This window comes from Pelophylax lessonae (genome assembly GCF_965119305.1).
Source record: "Pelophylax lessonae genome assembly, chromosome: 9".
Taxonomy (NCBI): domain Eukaryota; kingdom Metazoa; phylum Chordata; class Amphibia; order Anura; family Ranidae; genus Pelophylax; species Pelophylax lessonae.
The window spans coordinates 229,423,145-229,440,953 of NC_138776.1; the positions used below are offsets into that span (position 1 = coordinate 229,423,145).

The following is a 17,809-nucleotide window of genomic DNA, read 5'->3' on the forward strand; positions in this document are numbered from 1 at the left end:
CCTTAAAAGAGCAGTGCGTGACAGACAGCCCAGAAATCTCAAAGAACTGGAAGACTTTTGTAAGGAAGAATGGGCAAAGATACCTCAAACAAGAATTGAAATACTCTTGGCTGGCTACAAAAAGCGTTTACAAGCTGTGATACTTGGCAAAGGGGGCAGTACAAGATATTAACTCTGCAGGGTGCCCAAACTTTTGCAGATGCAATTTTTTTGTTTTCTGTTATTTTGAAAGTGTATATGATGGAAATAAAATCTAACTTTTGTTGACATATTATAAGAATGTCTAATCTGTAATTTGATGCCTTTTGGAGATTTTTCCATCTTTCCTTGGCTTCTTTATGCACATTAATACAAATTTTTACCTGGGGTACCCAAACTTTCGATCCCCACTGTATGCCATCCAGGCCTGGTGATTTATTTGTGTTAATTTTATCCAGCCTTTCCCTGATTTCACCCTCTGTTAGCCATAGCGGCAAGTCCTGTGTATTACTACTAACCATATAGTCGTGGTCAGTGTACCCCTCCTTTTCCTGTGTAAAGACTGACAAGAAAAAAGCATTCAGCACGGTTGCCTTTTCAGTGTCCTCTGTAACCATCCTCCCACCATCGTTAATTATGTGTGCAACGTGCTCTGCCCTAGGTTTTTTGCTGTTGATATATTTAAAGAATATCTTTCTTTTTACTATCCTCCGCTTTTTGTCTCTCAAAGTTGATTTTAGCCATTTTCATTTCGTATTTACTTTTCTTATTTGCCTCCTTGTTATGCTCGAAAGCCAATACTGTGCCCTCTGATTTATATTTCTTGAAGGCCATTTTTTTTCCACTAATACGTTTTTTAACATTACGGTTTAGCCAGCCAGGTTTGGCTTTGTCTCTTCTAAATTTATTTCCCATAGGAATGCACTGCGAGATGCATTTGTTTAATATGTTCCTAAAGCATTCCCATTTTTCCTCCGTGGTCAGTGATCCTAGGGTTTGGTCCCAGTTTACCCTTTCCATCATTGAGCACAATTTGGGAAAGTTTGCCCTTCTGAAGTTTAGGGTTCTTATGTTCCCCACTTGCCTTGTTATATTGTTATTTACGCTAAATGTGATCATCCTGTGATTGCTAGAGCCCAGGTTGTCCTGGACTCCTACCTTTTTCCTACCCTGTCTTTCCGGTACACCGAATACCCTTGGATATTGGCCAGCCAGTCATGTGAGGGGTCAAACCAAGTTTCCCTTATTCCCACAAGGTCTATGTCCTCCTCATGTACTAACATTTCCAACTCATCCATTTTTTTAGCTAGGCTCCTGGCATTTACATATACCCCTCTTAGTTTTGTGGAAGTTGATAGTGAATGGTGTTTATTTTTTTTCGTGTTTGGTCTGAGGTCTTCCCTCTCTATGCTGGCGCCTGCCAGCGCCTGATGGGTAATGTCCAAGCTCCTTTCCAGGTTGTTGATGCTACGCAGTGTTGCCACTATGTTTTCTAGATCCAGGATCTGGGCTTCCAGAGAAACAAGTCGCACTTCTTGCACAGCAGTATTCGCCCTCGATTGGTTCATCAAGGAACGCATACATGGAGCAAGAAGTGCACTGAGTGGCATCCCCAATCCTGTCGGACATTATTACCCTCTACTCTATGGGGATAATTAGTATCAACCTGCTATTCCTTACCTACTCTACCTCTATCTTCCCTGGTACTAACCCTAAGGTACTCACCAGTCGCTAAGATACTCACCAGTCGCTAAGATACTTACCAGTCCTCCCAGGTACTCAGTCGCAGAGCACGGTCAGTCAGTCGCAGAGCTCGGTTGGTCGCAGAGCTCGGTCAGTCGCAGAGTACGACGGTCGCAGTCAGTCGCAGAGTGTGGTCAGTCGCAGAGCACGGTCAGTCGCAGAGCGCAGTCAGTCGCAGAGCGCAGTCAGTCGCAGAGTACAGTCAGTCGCAGCCAGTCGCGGAGCACGGTCAGTCGCAGAGCACAGTCAGTCGCAGAGCATGGTCAGACAGTCGCAGAGCACTATCAGTCGCAGAGCACTATCAGTCGCAGAGCATGGTCAGACAGTTGTAGAGCACAGTCAGTCGCAGATCACTATCAGTCACAGAGCACAGTCAGCCGCAGAGCACGGTCAGTTGCAGAGCACTGTCAGTCGCAGAGCACAGTCAGTCGCAGAGCACGGTCAGACAGCCGCAGAGCACAGTCAGTTGTAGAGCACAGTCAGTCGCAGAGCATGGTCAGTCGCAGAGCACAATCAGTCGCAGAGCACAGTCAGTCACAGAGCACGGTCAGACAGTCACAGAGCACAGTCAGTCGCAGAGCACTATCAGTCGCAGAGCACGGTCAGTCGCAGAGCACGGTCAGTCGCAGAGCACGGTCAGTCACAGGGCACAGTCAGTCACAGGGCACAGTCAGTCACAGGGCACAGTCAGTCGCAGAGCAAGGTCAGACAGTTGCAGAGCATGGTCAGACAGTCGCAGAGCACAGTCAGTCGCAGAGCATGGTCAGTCGCAGAGTACAGTCAGTCACAGAGAATGGTCAGACAGTTGCAGAGCACAGTCAGTCGCAAAGCACACTCAGTAAGTCGCAGAACACAGTCAGTCGCAGAGCACAGTCAGTCAGTTGCAGAGCACTATCAGTCGCAGAGCACGGTCAGTCGCAGAGCATGGTCAGTCGCAGAGCACGGTCAGTCGCAGAGCACAGTCAGTCACAGAGAATGGTCAGACAGTTGCAGAGCACAGTCAGTCGCAAAGCACACTCAGTCAGTCGCAGAGCACGGTCAGTCGCAGAACACAGTCAGTCGCAGAGCATGGTCAGACAGTCGCAGAGCACAGTCAGTCGCAGAGCACTATCAGTAGCAGAGCACAGTCAGTCACAGAGCACTGTCAGTCGCAGAGCACAGTCAGTGGCAGAGCATGGTCAGACAGTTGTAGAGCACAGTCAGTCACAGAGCACTATCAGTCACAGAGCACAGTCAGCCGCAGAGCACGGTCAGTTGCAGAGCACGGTCAGTCGCAGAGCACTGTCAGTCGCAGAGCACAGTCAGTCGCAGAGCACGGTCAGACAGCCGCAGAGCACAGTCAGTCGCAGAGCATGGTCAGTTGCAGAGCACGGTCAGTCGCAGAACACGGTCAGTCACAGAGAACGGTCAGACAGTTGCAGAGTACAGTCAATCGAAAAGCACGCTCAGTCAGTAGCAGAGAACAGTCAGTCGTAGAGCACAGTCAGTCGCAGAGCATGGTCAGTCGCAGAGCACAATCAGTCGCAGAGCACAGTCAGTCACAGAGCACGGTCAGACAGTCACAGAGCACAGTCAGTCGCAGAGCACGGTCAGTCGCAGAGCACGGTCAGTCACAGGGCACAGTCAGTCGCAGAGCAAGGTCAGACAGTTGCAGAGCATGGTCAGACAGTCGCAGAGCACAGTCAGTCGCAGAGCATGGTCAGTCGCAGAGCACAGTCAGTCACAGAGAATGGTCAGACAGTTGCAGAGCACAGTCAGTCGCAAAGCACACTCAGTAAGTCGCAGAACACAGTCAGTCGCAGAGCACAGTCAGTCAGTCGCAGAGCACGGTCAGTCGCAGAGCACGGTCAGTCGCAGAGCGCGGTCAGTCGCAGAGCACAGTCAGTCACAGAGAATGGTCAGACAGTTGCAGAGCACAGTCAGTCGCAAAGCACACTCAGTCAGTCGCAGAGCATGGTCAGTCGCAGAGCACTATCAGTCGCAGAGCACAGTCAGTCACAGAGCACTGTCAGTCACAGAGCACAGTCAGTGGCAGAGCATGGTCAGACAGTTGTAGAGCACAGTCAGTCGCAGAGCACTATCAGTCACAGAGCACAGTGAGCTGCAGAGCACGGTCAGTTGCAGAGCACTGTCAGTCGCAGAGCACTGTCAGTCGCAGAGCACAGTCAGTCGCAGAGCACGGTCAGACAGCCGCAGAGCACAGTCAGTCGCAGAGCATGGTCAGTTGCAGAGCACGGTCAGTCGCAGAGCACAGTCAGTCACAGAGAACGGTCAGACAGTTGCAGAGTACAGTCAGTCGAAAAGCACGCTCAGTCAGTCGCAGAGCACAGTCAGTCGTAGAGCACAGTCAGTCGCAGAGCATGGTCAGTCGCAGAGCACAATCAGTCGCAGAGCACAGTCAGTCACAGAGCACGGTCAGACAGTCACAGAGCACAGTCAGTCGCAGAGCACGGTCAGTCGCAGAGCACGGTCAGTCGCAGAGCACGGTCAGTCACAGGGCACAGTCAGTCGCAGAGCACACTCAGTAAGTCGCAGAACACAGTCAGTCGCAGAGCACAGTCAGTCGCAAAGCACACTCAGTAAGTCGCAGAACACAGTCAGTCGCAGAGCATGGTCAGTCAGTCGCAGAGCACTATCAGTCGCAGAGCACGGTCAGTCGCAGAGCACGGTCAGTCGCAGAGCATGGTCAGTCGCAGAGCATGGTCAGTCGCAAAGCACAGTCAGTCACAGAGAATGGTCAGACAGTTGCAGAGCACAGTCAGTCGCAAAGCACACTCAGTAAGTCGCAGAACACAGTCAGTCGCAGAGCACAGTCAGTCAGTCGCAGAGCACTATCAGTCGCAGAGCACGGTCAGTCGCAGAGCACGGTCACTCGCAGAGCATGGTCAGTCGCAGAGCATGGTCAGTCGCAGAGCACAGTCAGTCGCAGAGCACACTCAGTAAGTCGCAGAACACAGTCAGTCGCAGAGCACAGTCAGTCGCAAAGCACACTCAGTAAGTCGCAGAACACAGTCAGTCGCAGAGCATGGTCAGTCAGTCGCAGAGCACTATCAGTCGCAGAGCACAGTCAGTCACAGAGAATGGTCAGACAGTTGCAGAGCACAGTCAGTCGCAAAGCACACTCAGTAAGTCGCAGAACACAGTCAGTCGCAGAGCACAGTCAGTCAGTCGCAGAGCACTATCAGTCGCAGAGCACGGTCAGTCGCAGAGCACGGTCAGTCGCAGAGCATGGTCAGTCGCAGAGCACGGTCAGTCACAGAGAATGGTCAGACAGTTGCAGAGCACAGTCAGTCGCAAAGCACACTCAGTCAGTCGCAGAGCACGGTCAGTCGCAGAGCACAGTCAGTCACAGAGAACGGTCAGACAGTTGCAGAGCTCAGTCAATCGCAGAGCACGGTCAGACAGTAGCAGAGCACAGTTAGTCGCAGAGCACGGTCATTCAGTCGTAGAGCACTATCAGTCGCAGAGCACGGTCAGTCACAGGGCACAGTCAGTCGCAGAGCAAGGTCAGACAGTTGAAGAGCACAGTCAGTCGCAGAGCACAGTCAGACGCAGAGCACAGTCAGTCGCAGAGCACTATCAGTCGTGGAGCACTGTCAGTCGCAGAGCACGGTCAGTCGCAGAGCACGGTCAGACGCAGGCACAGTCAGTCGCAGGCACAGTCAGTCGCAGGCACAGTCAGACGCAGGTCAGTCAGTCGCAGGTCATAGTCAGTTACCCCCTGATCAGCTGATCAGTCCCCCTACTCACGTCCCTCAGTCTTCCGTGGCCACTGCCACCGCCGCTCTATCACAGGTCCCTTGAGTCCTCTGTACCCGCACCCGGTGTCATCCGCGGCTCCTCCTCTACACACAGCTCTCTCCCCCCGCCTTGCTTGCAGCTGCTGCTGCCTTGCACACTGCCTCTGCTTCTGGGAATGCTCTCCTCCTCTGCTTCTGGGAACGCTCAGTAACCACTCAGTCTGCTCTGCACGGCCTCTGAGGGAGGCATGTCAAGGAATTTCACCGAGGAAAATTTCCCCACATATCCTTTCTGGTTTTGGACAGAATCCACCCCAGCCCACGTGGAGGAGACCTCAACAAGCTCCTCCTACAACGGGAGCTGAGGTGGATTTTCAACCTCAGTGCCCCTAATAACCCTGACTTAATGAGGCTTTCAACTTCAAGCACTTTCTCCAGGGCTTCACATCAGGAGGTTAAGGATCTTTTATTCATAATAAATTGGATTAATACGTCTACTCTACACCATGAGAAGTGTTTTATTCATCTCCACATGATATGTTATGTCTGCAGAGAGGATTGCTAGAAGATTATTGGAGGATTCCACTATCACCTTTGCCTGATGTATATAGCACGCTCTTATAGACCTTTGTAGTGAGGGTCTTTGATATATGGTAAGAGGCTGTGTGATTGGGTGTCGGTGGTGGTCCTCACATAAGGATTAAAGATATGTTCTTTGCTTTCCACTGGGACTCTCTCGCTGGATGTGGACTTTTTTGCTATTTGAATAGCGCTGCACTATTTTTGTACTGTTTATACTAGTTTATTGTTTATTTCACAATATTGTGTCAGTTGATTCTTTGCTTTATTTTAATATTGTATTTTATTACCAGGCGCAGCAGATATAATATAATTTGCATCAGGAGGATATAGTTGAGAGCTGATACCTCTGGTTTCCCTTTCTTTTTTTTTTTTTTTTTTGATGGGCCTATGCTCTTCCATCTTTTTCTGCAGCTTCACATTTTTTATTTTCATAACCTTTTTTTTTTTTTTTCATTCCCATATTTTTTCTTTATTGTGTGCATACACTATGCACTGTCATCTCTTTTTTTATTATATGTGCCATGATTCACCCCATCCCCTTTATCTTCCTTTAAACTTATCTTGTCTTGGCTTGTTCTGACACTACATTACATACATGGCTCAGATTTTAAAAAGTATAGAATAGTCCTTGGTGGGATATTTTGTGCAACAATTATTATTATTATTTTGTAGGTTACTGTACAGCATATGTTATTGTTAGCATTTGTATTCAACAATGGCTATATATATATATGATTTCTTTATCTTGTGTTCTGTACAATACCTTGGATACAGCACAGTTTTTGTTTATATTTTGTTTACATTTATTCAATGGTGGCCATACAAAATATTGACACTTTGGGCTCAATTTGGACACTTTAACTTAGGGGTGTACTCACTTTTGTTTCCAGCGGTTTAGACATTAATGGCTGCGTGTTGAGCTATTTTGAGGGGAAAGCAAATTTACACTGTTATACAAGCTGTCCACTCATTACTTTACCTTGTAGCAAAGTGACATGTTTTCATTGATGTAAAAGATATAACAAAATATTCACAAAAATGTGAGGGGTGTAGTTACTTTTGTGAGATACTATAAGTACTCTGTCTATAGCAGGCCTTACATTGGAGAGCCGTGCCTGTAACTTGACCGGTGATTTGTCTAGTGTCCTTTGTTTTTCACATATACCGTATTTTCCGGCGTATAAGACGACTGGGCGTATAAGACGACCCCCCCTAATTTTCTTCTACCGGTAATACTTATACTTAGGTTACCTTGGAGATATTATACTTGGTGTATAAGACGACCCCCCATTTTTGGGGGATTTTTTTGAGGTTCAAAAGTAGTCTTATACGCCAGAAAATACAGTATTTTTAAGACACAGACACTCACCTATATTCATCCACTTTTTGTAATTCATAGGACCGATTAGCACATCCTTGAGGGCTTCTAACATAGTCGAGACATGGGAGATTCTCTGCTTGATACTAAGCTCCCAGTTACCTACACAGTTATCCTTTATTTTTATTTTTTTGTGTGTCACCCACACTCAGTCAGCCCTATACTGAGGGCCTCAACCTGTGCTGTATTCCTGATGAAACAGGCATTTGGGACCCCAAATCCCTACAAATTTCAGAATGTGTATGTATCAATGTGAGTATAAGTTTTCTGCCATTACAATTGTATTGATATACGTGAGATATCTATTGTATAATATTTGTACTGATATTTATATTTTGTACACTATAGACCCAAGTACTATGTTCAGATTTATTCCCTGAAGAAGGAATTGTTGATGTTCCGAAACATGTTGGATATGGACATGGATATATCAGTGTGAGCATATTGGGTTGGACATTGTATCCTGATACCCTTTCGCTCACCCTGATTAAACCTGCGGTACACTTGCACTTCTACAGATGGTCCACTATGTTGCTTTTATTTTGATATATATTGTCAATTTTATTCCAATGTGAAATAAACATTATGTTTTTATATTTATACTTCATGTTACTTATTGACTGCCTTTAAAGTCCCATTTGGGGGGGGGGGGGGGGGTTTCCTTTCTCTATGTCCTAACACACTTAAAGATGCAAGACACACTGAAATATTCTGTGCTAAATGTGCAGTAACACACAGAAGTATACAGCAGTAAACCTGCCCTTGAGAAAAGGAAAAATGAATGGTCATACTACACTCACACTAGGGATGATCGAACTTTTCAAAAGTTTGGTTCGGCCAGAACATCCGAACTACCCGAAAGTTCGGCCCGGATTTCAGAACCCCATTGAAATCAATGGGACCCGAACTTCGGTAATCAAAAAACACCATTTTGAAGCCCTAAAACCCAATAAATGACCCTAAAAATTGCCTAGGGTTCTGGGTCATACCCCAGGGACTATTAATCACACAAAAAAGTTCTTAAAAATTGTCATTTTTGATAGAGAGCCAATTATTGGAAAAATTAAAAAAAATATATATATATTTCTTTGGATTTAGTATCTGGGGGGTCTAAAAGTGTACCTGTGAAGTTTCAGCTCTGTAGCATGTCCAGAACCAGAAAAAAAGATAATTTTTCAGTAGGGCAGGGATGGTGGTACCCTCATTTTACACCTATATGATCTTTTTTTGGGGGTTCTGGACATGCTACAGAGCTGAAACTTCACAGGTACACCTTTTAGACCCCCCAGACACAAAATCACACAAAAAAGTTCTTAAAAATTGTCATTTTTGATAGATTTTTGATAGAGAGCCAATTATTGAAAAAATAAAAAAAAAATAAAAAAAATAAAAAAATAAATACATTTCTTTGGATTTAGTGTCTGGGGGGGTCTAAAAAGTGTACCTGTGAAGATTCAGCTCTGTAGCATGTCCAGAACCATAAACAAAAGATTGTTTGTATTAGTGCAATTATAGATCTGTAATATGGCTTCTCGCTTTTCACACCTTGCCGGTTTAATAGCAGGCGTTTTTTTGGGCATTTTTTTGGGTTCTTTGGAGTCAGGAAAAACATCTGAACTTGTGTATAGTGGTACTATACACAAGTTCAGATGTTTTGCCTGCCTTTAAAAACCCCAAAAAAATGCCTGCAACAACACACCTGGGCGTTTTTTTTTTTTGGCGCTAGCGTTTTTTTGGGCATTTTTTTGGGTTCTTTGGAGGCAGGCAAAACATCTGAACTTGTGTATACGGGTATATATACACACATACTTATATGTATATACACACATAGACATATATAGGTGTGATAGTAGCAGAAATATATGCTTGCGCTAATGAAATCATTTACACTAATATGGTTACGCTCCTATAACACCTATATATGTCTAAGTGTAAAATACATATAAAGTATGTGTGTGTACACAAGTTCAGATGCTTTGCCTGCCTCCAAAAACCCCAAAAAAATGCCTGCAACAACACACCTGGGCGTTTTTTTTTTTTTTTTTTGACGCTAGCGTTTTTTTGAGCATTTTTTTGGGTTCTTTGGAGGAAGGCAAAACATCTGAACTTGTGTATAGTGGTATATATACCACTATACACAAGTTCAGATGTTTTTCCTACCTCAAAAGAACCCAAAAAAATGCCCAAAAAAATGCTTGCTATTAAACCGGCAAGGTGTGAAAAGCGAGAAGCCAACATCCTGTGCTGAAAGTGTTCTAATACAAACAATCTTTTTTTTATGGTTCTGGACATGCTACAGAGCTGAAACTTCACAGGTACACTTTTTAGACCCCCCCAGACACTAAATCCAAAGAATTTTTTTTTTTTTTAATTTTTTTTTCAATAATTGGCTCTCTATCAAAAATCTATCAAAAATTACAATTTTTAAGAACTTTTTTTTGTGTGATTTTGTGTCTGGGGGGTCTAAAAAGTGTACCTGTGAAGTTTCAGCTCTGTAGCATGTCCAGAACCAGAAAAAAAAAATCAAATAGGTGTAAAAGGGGGGTCCCACCATCCCTGCTCTACTGAAAAATTATCTTTTTTTATGGTTCTGGACATGCTACAGAGCTGAAACTTCACAGGTACACTTTTTAGAACCCCCCCCCCCCCCCAGACACTAATCCAAAAAAAGTCATGCCTGCCTCCAAAAATGCCCGATAAATGCAAGAAAAAACGCCGTAGAGAAGCCGTATTCCTGTTCTAATAAAAATTATAAGAAAATGCTAATTTTTGGGGGGTTCTGGATATGCTACAGAGCTGAAACTTCACAGGTACACTTTTTAGACCCCCCAGACACTAAATCCAAAGAAATTTTTTTATTTTATTTATTTTTTTTTCAATAATTGGCTCTCTATCAAAAATCTATCAAAAATTACAATTTTTAAGAACTTTTTTTGTGTGATTTTGTGTCTGGGGGGTCTAAAAGGTGTACCTGTGAAGTTTCAGCTCTGTAGCATGTCCAGAACCTTAAAAAAAAGATCATATAGGTGTAAAAGGAGGGTCCCACCATCCCTGCTCTACTGAAAAATTATATTTTTTTCTGGTTCTGGACATGCTACAGAGCTGAAACTTCACAGGTACACTATACACAAGTTCAGATGTTTTGCCTGCCTCCAAAAAAACCCAAAAAATGCCTGCAACAACACACCTGGGCATTTTTTTTTTACGCTAGAATTTTTTTGGGCATTTTTATGGGTTCTTTGGAGGCAGGTGTTAATTATTTCATTAGCGCAAGTAGTTTTTTCTGCTCCTTTCACACCTATATATGTGCAGGTGTATATATACAGACATGGGTGTGTATATATACCCCCTATACACATGTTCAGATGTCATGTCTGACTCCAAACATGTGCTCAAAAAAGCACTAGCAACGCCTGCAGCCAAAAATGCTGGCGGCGGCGAAGCCATATCCCTGCAGCGAAAGTGACACAAGAGAAACTAGCTTTTCTGTATAGCGGTCACCCTGCTATGAAAGGGTTCGGTCACCCTGCCATAGCAGTCACTGTCAGTTCACCCTACACTACATTACGGTCACCCTGATAGGGAAGGGTTCGGTCACCCTGCCATAGCAGTCAGTTAACCCTACACTACATTACGGTCACCCTGACACTTCACACTTTCCCTACAGAAACTAAATTTTTGAAGCTAACTAAAGTGTAAAGGAGCACTCTAACTACACTAGATATCCCTTTCCTCACACTAATAAATGCTAAATGACACTTTTAAAGTAAAATTAGCAGAACTGCTTCCACTCTCTTCCATGTCCTGTATAACAATGCTAGGAATTTTGGCGAGGGCTATCTTATATACTGGGGGGTGTATTCACTAATGATTGGCCTAGGGACCCCCTAGTCACTCCAATCACATTCCTAGCATTCTTCTGCCTGCTCAATTGGCTTTTGCTAATGGTTCTGGTCCAATCACAGGCTTTTAAAGCCCATTTCCTGAACCATTGCATTTTGGTCGGTTCTGGTTGCCGAACTCCGAACTTTTTGGGCAAAAAGTTCTAAATTCGGCCGAACCTCGAACACCCAATGTTCAGGCCGAACCGATGGTCCAACCGAACCGTTCGATCATCCCTAACGGAGAGCAGGGTTTTATTTAATAGAGTCAGTGATCAGTACCATTTTGTTTTTGTTTGTTTATTCATTCATAGCTGGGGCATAGAAACTTTGTTCACTATGCCCCCATTTATGAATGAATAGGAAGCTCTGTACAGAGCTATTCCTATTCAATAATTCTGTGCAGCTGAGGCTGCAGACAAAGGGACTCATGAATCTGTCCTCAGTCCCTTTCTGTGTCTCAAAAATGAGACATCAGAGGGCCTAAATTATACACCCCCCCCCCCCCCCCTATTGGATTATTGAATAATATATAAAAAGTTAAAAAAATAAAATTCTAAAAAAAAATTATAATAATTTTCCTTCCACTTCACAATTATGTGCCGCTTTGTGTTAGTCTATCACATAAAATCCTAATAAAATACATTTACGTTTTTGGTTGTATCTTGACAAAATGTGGAACATTTCAAGGGGAATGAATAGTTTTTCAATGCACTGTATCTCTCTCTCTCTCTTTCACTCTCTCTGTCTTTCTCTCTTTCTTTCTCTCCCTCTCTTTCTCTCTCTCTCTTTCTCTCTCTATTTCTTTATCTCTCTCTCTCTTTCTTTCTCTCTCTCTTTCTCTCTCTATTTCTTTATCTCTCTCTTTCTTTCTCTCTCTCTCTCTCTATTTCTTTATCTCTTTCTCTCTCTCTCTTTTTCTTTATCTCTCTCTTTCTCTCTATCTTTCTATCTCTCTTTCTCTATTTCTTTATCTCTCTTTCTCTTTCTCTCTCTCTCTCTCTCTCTCTTTTTCTCTTTCTTTCGTTCTTTCTTTCTCTTTCGTTCTTTCTTTCTTTCATTCTTTCTTTCTTTCTTTCTTTCTTTCTTTCTTTCTTTCTTTCTTTCTTTCTTTCTTTCTTTCTTTCTTTCTTTCTTTCTTTCTTTCTTTCTTTCTTTCTTTCTTTCTTTCATTCTTTCTTTCTGTCTTTCTTTCAATCTTTTGTTCGTTCTTTCGTTCTCTTTCTTTCTTTCTTTCGATCTTTCATTCGTTCTTTCGTTCTCTTTCTTTCTTTCTTTCCTTTCTTTAAAAAAAAAAGGCTTGTGTCTTAATAAAAAAACATGTATTCACCTAGAACAGTGCCACCTATTATCAAGCAAACAGTTGTCTTGAGAGTGGTGTTTTGAACAAGGCAGGGTTCACTGTTTTATGCAGTGTGGCTTTTTGAACCTGCATTTAGTATAACTGATATATTTTAACATGAGAACTTGTTTACACAACTTTAGTTTAAAGAAGGTGCATCAACTTTTTTTTCTGTTATTTACAATGATGATCATTAACTTTTTTCTTCTCTTTTTTTTTTTTTTAGGATGGCCTTTTTGGTGACCTGTCAAATCTTACACAGCTATTTCTGTACGGAAACTTTCTACAGTCGCTCCCAGCTGGAACCTTTTTTGGCCTCTCAAGCCTGGATCGACTTCTACTTCATAGTAACCGCTTAGTGACTATTTCTCCTGCTGCTTTTACAGGTTTAAGCAGCCTTACTATTCTCTTTCTCTTTAACAACAGCCTCCCTTCTCTCTCAGGAGACTCTATGCGTTCTCTTCCTTCCCTCCAGTTCTTGCGCCTCAATGGAAACCCATGGCACTGTGATTGCAGTTGTCGATCACTATGGGGCTGGTTTCGTTCTTCCCCAGGTGTCTCCAGCTCCCCAGTAACTTGCTCTTCCCCTCCTGCTCTTAAGGGGAGGGACTTGCGCTTTCTAGAGGAACGGGACATGCGCCTCTGCACTTCACACAGTCCCTTGCCCACGGGGAATCTGTCAGGATTATCATTTCCACCCAAGCCTTCCTCTTTCTACAGAGGTCAGCCTGGGCTAAATGAGAATGAGATCAGAGGTTGGGAAGATAGATCAGAGGAGAATGTAGAAGGAGAAGACATAGGCAATGGTGCAAATAGGTCTATTGGGGGTCTTGGGATTACACTGATGGTGTCTGTATTTATTGTGAATGTGTAACTAGACTTTTGAGTTGTACGAAAAATTTCTTTCAGCCATTATAACCTTATACTCTGTAATTACTTTCTGAAAAAAATAAATAAAATATATATATATATATAATAGATATGCATTTGTTATTTTTGTACCAGCAAGAAATTGTTCTTAACTTTGGGTAAATTCCCCAAAACACAGTTTATTTTATATATTATAAATATAAATTGCTTTATAGTATCTACACTATATTACTAAAAGTATTGGGACGCCTGCCTTTAACCACTTTACCACCGGAGGATTTTCCTGCTAAAAGACCAGGGGTTATTTTGCGATTTTTTACTGCGTGACTTTAACGGACAATCGCGCGGTCGTGCGACGCTGTACCTAAACGAATTTCACGTCCTTTTTTTCCCACAAACAGAGCTTTCTTTTGGTGGTATTTGATCACCTGTGCGATTTTTTGATCACGCGCTATAAACAAAAAAAGAGCGTAATTTTTGCAAAAACAACAATATTTTTCACTTTTTTTTATATGAAATTCCCCCAAAAAAAAATGTAAAAATCAAAATTTTTTAAAATTTTCGGCCAATTTGTTTTACGCTACCTATGTTTGGTAAAAAAAATCGCAAAAAGCGTATTTTGATTGGTTTGCGCAAAAGTTATCGCGTTTACTAACAAAGGGAAAGATTTTTGTCATTTTTGGTGTTTTTTTTTTTAACGAGTAATGGCGGCGATCTGCGATTTTTTTTGCGGTACTGCGACATTGCGGCGGACAGATCGGACCCTTGACTGACATTTTTGACACTTTTGGGGGTACCAGTGACATTACTGCAGTAATCAGTGCTATATATATGCACTGTTACTGCAAAAATGACACTGGCAGGGAAGGGGTTAACAGTATTGGACAGGGAGGGGTTAAGTGTGTCCTAGGGGCGTGATTCTAACTGTGTAGGGACATGGCTACTAGTGTAAAAACAAAGATCAACAGTTCTACATAGTAGAACTGTTTGATCTTCACTTTTACACAGGGAGAACTGACAGGTGGCTTGTTTACACAAGCCGCTCTGTCTTTCTCCCGCTGTAGCGGCGATCGTAGTGTGACCGGCGGACATCGGGTCCGCCAGTCACACTCCCGCACTCCTCCGTGAACGAGCCGAGGCGGGCGCGCGCCTCGGCGGGCGCGCGCCCGCCCGCTATTGGCTCTGGAAGGAGTGACAGGCGAGCGACGTAGACCTACGTCACTCTGCCTGGCCGGGGCCGACTGCCGCAGTAAATATACTGTGCGCAGTCGGCAAGCGGTTAAACGCAAGTGAACTTTTAGGCTGCATTCACACCTGAGCGTAGGCTCTTTGCGTGTTTTTATGAGCGACTTTGGCACGTTTTCATGCGCGTTTATGCATGTTTTATGTGGTGTTTTTGCTCTTGGGCCTTTTTTTAATAGCCAATAGATAAAAAATCATCTGTTTCAACATTTGTTGCTATGTGATTTCATCCATTTTCTGGTTCAGAAAAACGTGCCAAGTCACACGACAAAACGTGCAAAAGAACAAAAAGCGTGCGAATCACGCATTTCTATTTACTTCTATGGGAATAAAAATATGCCAAAAATGTCCAAATCTGCCCGATTCAGGTTACAAAAAAAAGCTTCAGAATTTTTTTGAGCTTCAGATGTTTGGCTTTAGGCGACTTGGAGTGGAGATGAGAACCATCGCCATAGAGAATAATTGATTTTTTTTCTCCTCCAGCGTTTTATAGCTTGGAGCTTCAAGCTACAAAATGCTCAGGTGTGAATGGGGCCTAATAACTTCCCAGCCTTAGTCTGTAGGGTTCAATATTAAGTTAGCCCACCCTTTGCAGCTATAACAGCTTAAGCTCTTCTGGGAAGGCTGTCCACAGGGTTTAGGAGTGTGTCTATGGGAATGTTTGACCATTCTTCTAGCGCATTTGTGAGGTCAGGCACTGATGTAGATGAGAAGGCCTGGCTCGCAGTCTCCGCTTGAATTAATCGCAAAGGTATTCTGTCAGGTGTAGGCCACTCAAAGTCCTCCACCCCAAACAAACTCAGCCATGTCTTTATGGACTTTGCGTTGTGCACTGGTCCAAACCATTTGGTGGAGGGGGGATTATGTTTCAGGGATTGGGCTTGGCCCCTTAGCTCCAGTGAAGGGAACTCTTAAGGAATCAGCATACCAAGACATTTTGGACAATTTCATACTCCAAACTTTGTGGGAACAGTTTGGGATGGCTCTTTCCTGTTCCAACATGACTGCGCACCAGTGCACAAAGCAAGGTCCATAAATACATAGATTTGTTTGGGGTGGAGGAACTTGACTGGACTGCACAGAGTCCTGACCTCGAACCGATAAACACCTTGAGATGAATTCTAGCGGAGACTGTGAGCCAGGCCTTCCCGTCCGCATCAGTGCCTAACCTCACAAATGCACTTCTGGAAGAATGGTCAAACATTCTCATAGACACAATCCTAAGCCATCTCAGTCAGTTAAAGTGGTTATAGCTGCAAAGGGTGGGCCAACTCAATATTGAACCATACGGACTGAGACTGGGATGCCATTAATGTTCATGTACTTGTAAAGACAGGCACCCCAATCCCAATACCTTTGGTAATATAGTGTATATGTCTGTAACTATTCTTATCAATATATATAACATAAGGGTCTCATCATAATAACAAACACTCGGTTTTCCTTTTTAATTTTCCACAGCAATATTCACCTTTTTCTGGGAAACCAATTATATTTCAAACCTGCTGTAAAAGATTAAAAAGGATTTTACAAAAAAAAAACTATAGACCAACAGTCCACCTACTGCCTTACTGTATTGGCGAAGTCACCTTTTGGTGGCTGTTCACACAGTCACATTTTCCAAAAATGCCTAGCTTGCCTTAAAACAGGATTACTGTATAAATGGCCCTTCTTTTGCTTCTCTAGAAGGCAAGCAGGAAGAGAGCAGTGGTATCTCAGCCCACAGAGAAATCTGTCATTCTTTCTAATATTGTGCCTTGTTTGTAATGTAAGTGGGGTGTTTTACAGAAAAATAACCACCAATATCTGTGTCCATAGTGCCAAAGCATAGCAGCAGGTTCACTTTACTGACTTCAAACATCAGACAATATTCAAAAAGCATTGTCCAGACCTTAATCAAAGTGTTTTGGAACAGCCTTATCTAATAGGTTGCACTTGTATCCTTGTTTACACTGTAGCACTGCCCCGTAGGGGGCTACTGAGATTGGATTCCCCTGGGTTAGCCATAGCAACAGTCTGTTAAATTTATCACTTTAAGTCCTTGGCTCAGTCAATGAACAGTCCAGGAGATTTGGTTTTTGTGTTTTATTTTAGAACTTGGATGGGAGAAGGGATGAGTGGGATACTCCAACTTGAACTATGCACAATTTCTGAGGACAACTGACTGCAGTGTATGCCGCAAGGCTGCTGCTTCACCTTGCCACTGAAGTGAAGTAGAAGATATGTTCCTGAATGAATTCCTCTTCAGGGTCCTAACTTGGCACCCCCTTTCTCACTTCCTGTGCATACTAGTCTCTTGTTCACTGACTCTCCACTGGAGTGGTCCCCTTATTGGGCAGACCCTTGGCAAGCTTGCCGGTACTTACAGGCACTGTTTTTCCCTGGGTTGCTCTGCCTTCAGCTCCACTCGTCAGTATCCTGGACCTCCTTGCTCAGCATAACACACTTGGCCCACTAGGCCGACTGCCTGTGACCACCTATCTTGCTGATAGGAATAGAGACAACCGTCACCCTCCTCCTGGGACCTGGCTTCCCACCCAAAGACGCCCTGTCTCATGTGCCCCTGGCTTTTATGACCTATCCCAGGATGCACCACTCTTGTGCCCACCCACTGGGATAGCCACAAAAGCCTGTGTGTCACTGGCGGGGTTTCCTCCACTGTCCAACAGGCTCCCCTATTGGATACAGTGGGGACACTACCTCAGACCGAGTGAATCACACATGGACACATGCAACAGGCCTAACTATCGATCAGGCTCTCCTTGTAAGCAGGCAGAGCAAAAACAACTATACTTTACCTAGCACCTATCTAGGAGGGTGCTACAACACTATGGAGCTGGGAGCTGTGCTATTGTGTTCTGGCAGGGGGACCCCCACCTGCCAGAACACTCCAGTCAGAGCTCTCAGCCACTGGCTGAGAGTGCTGATTGGGAGCCGATTGGCAGACCCTTTTTGTTCATGCTCCAGACAGACAGACTGCAGTGCACACAAGCCAAATGTCGGCTTGTTTCTTTTGAACTGTCTGATGCTTCCCGACATTCGCCCCGTGTGT

At 44.0% G+C, this 17,809-nt stretch overlaps 1 protein-coding gene across 1 annotated transcript in view; it reads left to right on the forward strand.

The window, feature by feature from the left end:
- RTN4RL2 (reticulon 4 receptor like 2) overlaps window positions 1-13,558 on the forward strand; it is a 218,445-nt gene extending 204,887 nt beyond the window's left edge. Inside the window, exon 3 of the mRNA XM_082268267.1 lies at window positions 12,872-13,558. Coding sequence (XP_082124393.1) covers window positions 12,872-13,519 — 648 coding nt within the window. The 3' untranslated portion in view covers window positions 13,520-13,558. The remainder of the gene's footprint in view (window positions 1-12,871) is intronic.
- The last annotated feature ends 4,251 nt before the right edge of the window (window positions 13,559-17,809 follow it).